Raw genomic sequence first — 5,273 nt, 5'->3', positions numbered from 1 at the left:
CATTCTGCATGTTACAAGCATATGAAGCATACAACACACTAATTCTATTTTTCTCGCAACGTGCAGTTGTTATTTTTGTCGTTTACACCAAGTTCCAAAGTCCTATGCAGTGAACTAAATCGTAGTTAAAATATATGTCATTCCTATTCCACTGTTAAACTTTGCTCTTTCCTCTTTTATTCTCTTTTTCTATTTTTGATTTTTGCAGTTATCAACATTTCAATCAATATAAAGCGAGTGCATTTTTGACCCCCTTCCCCTTCCCTTTCACTCTAAAATAAAGGGTGGAATCCTTTGTTCTGTTCGTCTTTTCACGGTGATATAATCAAGTGAAACTACGTAGAAACATTTTCAAGGAGGGAAATAGTCTTGCCAAAAGAAGGAAAAACAGTCCACGTTTTATGACACAATTCGTATTAAAGAAGCGTATGAAGTTGTCCCCTAATGACGTATCTTACTACACAATAATTAAAATATTTACTATGCGTGGAGAACGCTGATTCCTATTAATAATTAAATTACTCATGAAAAATAATATATATTAACTCTCATTATGACACTAATTAATAGGGTAATGATAATGCGATGAAGGTTTGGACAAAAATCCGACTGAAGATAATTGCAATAATTGTGATGCGATGATAACGACGACGATGACGACGACGATGATGATGTGTACAGTATTCTAATGATTACTGCAATCGCGGTAAGGGAGGCGAAGATGATGGCATTGCACGCCATGGAGAGTGCATAATATGTCTTCGCAAATTATATTTTTAGAGACACCCACCGTTACTCTTGATATATTCATAAACATCAAGATGGCCATTCTCAGAAGCAATGCCTAATGCAGTCCAACCGTAATGATCCATTTCCCTATTCACCTCAGCTCCTTGGCTAATGAGATATTTGGTGACATCAAGATTACCCTTCTTAGCAGCAACGTGTAATGCAGTCCCACCGACATTATCTTCCTTATTCACTTCAGCTCCTTCACTGATCAAATATTTGGTGAGATCAAGATGACCACCTAGAGCAGCTATGTGTAGTGCATTCCAACCACTGATATCCCCCTTCTTCACCTCAGCTCCTTGGCTGATCAGATATTTGGTGACATCAAGATGACCGTTCTTAGCAGCAACGTGTAATGCAGTCCCACCGCCGTTATCTCCCTTATTCACTTCAGCTCCTTCACTGATGAGATATTTGGTGACATCAAGATGACCACCCTGAGCAGCAAAGTGAAATGCATTATAACCGAGATTATCTCCCTTATTCACTTCAGCTCCTTCACTGATCAAATACTTGGTGAGATCAAGATGACCATCCTGAGCAGCAATATGTAATACAGTCGAACCGCAATTATTTCCCTTATTCACCTCAGCTCCTTGGCTAATGAGATATTTGGTGATATCAAGATGACCCGTCATAGCAGTAGCATGCAATGCAGTCCAACCGTCATCATCTCCTTCATTTACCTCAGCTCCTTGGCTGATCAGATATTTGGTGACATCTAGATGAGCACTGAAAGCAGCACCTTGTAATGCAGTCCGACCGATATCAAATCCCTTATTCACCTCAGCTCCTTGGCTGATGAGATATTCGGTGACATCAAGATGACCATTCGCAGCAGCAAAGCCTAATGCAGGCGTACCGCAATTTGCTCCCTTATTCACTTCAGCTCCTTGGCTGATGAGATATTTGGTGACATCAAGCTGACCCTTCCTGGCAGCACAGTGCAATGCAATCCTACCGCCATCATCTCCTCCATTTACCTCAGCTCCTTGACTGATGAGATATTCGGTGATATCAAAATGACCCTGCTCAGCTGCAATGTGTAATGCAGTCTCACCACCATCTTTTCCACTATTTACGTCAGCTCCTTGACTGATGAGATATTCGGTGATATCAAAATGACCATCCTGAGCAGCAATATGTAATGCAGTCCAACCGCCATTATTTCCCTTCTTCACCTCACCTCCTTCGCTAATGAGATATTTGGTGACATCAAGATGACCCTTCCAGGTAGCAATATGCAATGCAATCACACCGCCATCATCTCCTCCATTTACCTCAGCCCCTTCACTGATCAGATATTCGGTGATATCAAGATGACCCTGCTCAGCTGCAATGTGTAATGCAGTATTACCGCGATCGCTTCCTCTATTTACCTCAGCTCCTTTGCTGATCAGATATTTGGTGATATCAAGATGACCATTCTCAGCAGAAACGGCAATGTGTAATGCAGTCCGACCGCCATTATCTCCCTTATTCACTTCAGCTTCTTGGCTGATGAGATATTTGATGACATCAAGATTACCCTTCCGGACAGCACAGTGTAATGCAATCCAACCGCCATTATCTCCCTTATTCACCTCAGCTCCTTGGCTGATGAGATATTCGGTGACATCAAGATGACCCTTCCGGGCAGCACGGTGTAATGCAATCCTACCGCCATCATCTCCTCTATTTACCTCAGCTCCTTTGCTGATCAGATATTTGGTGATATCAAGATGACCATTCTCAGCAGAAACGGCAATGTGTAATGCAGTCCGACCGCCATTATCTCCCTTATTCACTTCAGCTTCTTGGCTGAGGAGATATTTGATGACATCAAGATTACCCTCCTGAGCAGCACAGTGTAATGCAATCCAACCGCCATTATCTCCCTTATTCACCTCAGCTCCTTGGCTGATGAGATATTCGGTGACATCAAGATGACCCTTCCGGGCAGCACGGTGTAATGCAATCCTACCGCCATCATCTCCTCTATTTACCTCAGCTCCTTTGCTGATCAGATATTTGGTGATATCAAGATGACCATTCTCAGCAGAAACGGCAATGTGTAATGCAGTCCGACCGCCATTATCTCCCTTATTCACTTCAGCTTCTTGGCTGATGAGATATTTGATGACATCAAGATTACCCTCCTGAGCAGCACAGTGTAATGCAATCCTACCGCCATCATCTCCTCCATTTACCTCAGCTCCTTCGCTGATCAGATATTTGGTGATATCAAGATGACCATTCTCAGCAGAAACGGCAATGTGTAATGCAGTCCGACCGCCATTATCTCCCTTATTCACTTCAGCTCCTTGGCTGATGAGATATTCGGTGACATCAAGATGACCCTTGTCAGCAGCACTGTGTAATGCAGTCACACCGCCATCATTTCCTCTATTTACTTCAGCTCCTTGGCTGATGAGATATTTGATGACATCAAGATTACCCTTTGTTGCAGCACTGTGTAATACAATCCAACCGTCATTATCTCCCTTACTCACTTCAGCTCCTTGGCTGATGAGATATATGATGACATCAAGATGACCATTCTCAGCAGAAACGGCAATGTGTAATGCAGTACAACCGTCATTATCTCCCTTATTCACTTCAGCTCCTTGGCTGATGAGATATTCGGTGACATCAAGATGACCCCCATAAGCAGCACTGTGTAATGCAGTACAACCGTCATTATCTCCCTTACTCACTACAGCTCCTTGGCTGATGAGATATTTGGTGGTATCAAGATTACCCCCTCGAGCAGCACAGTTTAATGCAATCCTACCGACATCTTTTCCTCTATTTACTTCAGCTCCTTCACTGATGAGATATTTGGTGATATCAAGATGACCCTTGTCAGCAGCACAGTGTAATGCAGTCCAACCGCCATCATCTCCTGCATTTACCTCAGCTCCTTGGCTGATCAGATATTTGGTGACATCTATATGACCCCTGAAAGCAGCACCTTGTAATGCAGTTTGTAATGCAGTCGAATCCTTATCAAATCCCTTAATATTCACCTCAGCTCCTTGGCTGATGAGATATTCGGTGATATCAAGGTGACCCTTCTCAGCAGCAAAGCGTAATGCAGTCATACCGCAATTGTCTCCCTTATTCACTTCAGCTCCTTGGCTGATGAGAAATTTGGTGACATCAAGATGACCCTTCCAGGCAGCAAAGTGCAATGCAATCCTACCGCCATCATCTCCTCCATTTACCTCAGCTCCTTGGCTGATCAGATATTTCACTACATCAAGTTTCCCATATCCTGCTGCGGTGTATAAAGGAGTGCAGCCTTTAGAATTTCCCTGATTTACTTTACCCCCCTGACTGGTAAAGTATCGTACTACTTCAAGACGACCATTCCTTGCAGCGCTGTATAATGCAGAGGAGCCGTCTTTGTCTCCTTTGTCCATATTAGCTCCATGACTTAGTAGACATTTAGTTGCTTTAAGAAGTCCGAGTGACGCAGCAAGATGTAAGGGTGTTTGTCCATCTGGAATCGCCTTCTCCACATCAGCTCCATGATTTATGAGATACTCGATGACATTCTCCTGGCCATATTGGAACGCCATGTGTAAGGGTGTGTTTCCATCTTGGTCTGTCTGGTTTATGTTAGAACCCTGTTTTAACAATGCTCTGACGCTTTCGATTTTACCCCTCGATGCTGCCTCATTAAGCTGTTTATTTATGTCCTCCATACTCGATGAAGCACCGGCTTACCAGACATCCCAATCTAGCACAACTCCTTGTAATCGTCTATTTCTATCTTACACTCGACTTCAAAATGTTACGATTAGTATTCTAAATCTTTTGTAGCAGATAAACCAGTTGCATTCTGCATGTTACAAGCATATAAAGCATACAACACACTAATTCTATTTTTCTCGCAATATGCAGTTGTTATTTTTGTCGTTTACACCAAGTTCCAAAGTCCTATGCAGTGAACTAAATCGTATTTAAAATATCTGTCAATCCTATTCCACTGTTAAACTTCGCTCTTTCCTCCTTTTTACTTTTCTGATATTTGGCAGTCATCAACATTTCAATCGATATAAAGCGAGTGCATTTTTTTACCCCAACCCTTTCCCTTTCACTCTAAAATAAAGGGGTGGAAACATTATCTGTTCGTCTTTTCAAGGAGACATTAGGGACTTTTAGATTTGCACGTCAACAGACTGCAACGTGTGACGTCATTTTAAGGCACTGCGCATGCGTTACGTCGTCACAGTCGGCGATCGAGAATGCGTCAACCTTGATTTTCCTAAATCTAGTACATACATTGATATTATTTTATATAGCGCCTTTACATGCTCAATGTACTAGAATGCCGCGTGCGCATAACATCCCTTCCCTGCTATGATGTAAAAATGTGTAGAACAGGTGTCACATGCATATTCACCTGTTCTACACATTTTTACATAATAGCAGAGGGATGTTCTTTTGTTGAGGGTAGAATGAGGAACTGTATATTTTGTCCTCTTTCTTTGTCC

The 5,273-nt window shown here is 42.4% G+C and overlaps 1 protein-coding gene across 1 annotated transcript; it reads right to left on the bottom strand.

Annotated features, from left to right (window-relative positions):
• Window positions 1-979: 979 nt before the first annotated feature.
• On the bottom strand, window positions 980-3,875 carry LOC764296 (putative ankyrin repeat protein RF_0381). Its single transcript, XM_030981461.1, has 4 exons — window positions 3,485-3,875; window positions 2,982-2,994; window positions 1,754-2,184; window positions 980-996 (listed from the first exon to the last, which is right to left on the bottom strand). The coding sequence occupies exons 1-4, from the start codon at window positions 3,873-3,875 to the stop codon at window positions 980-982; spliced, it is 852 nt and encodes a 283-aa protein (XP_030837321.1).
• Between the last annotated feature and the right edge of the window lie 1,398 nt (window positions 3,876-5,273).

Source organism: Strongylocentrotus purpuratus, unplaced genomic scaffold, assembly GCF_000002235.5.
Source record: "Strongylocentrotus purpuratus isolate Spur 01 unplaced genomic scaffold, Spur_5.0 spur5_scaffold_12, whole genome shotgun sequence".
Classification (NCBI taxonomy): Eukaryota; Metazoa; Echinodermata; class Echinoidea; order Camarodonta; family Strongylocentrotidae; genus Strongylocentrotus; species Strongylocentrotus purpuratus.
Note: the sequence above shows the minus strand (reverse complement) of the source record. Positions and strands in the feature narration are given on the sequence as shown.

Coding starts and splice junctions, on each gene's coding strand:
- LOC764296 (XM_030981461.1), bottom strand. CDS start 3,875: ATGACTGCATTACGCTTTGCTGCTGAGAAGGGTCACCTTGATATCACC.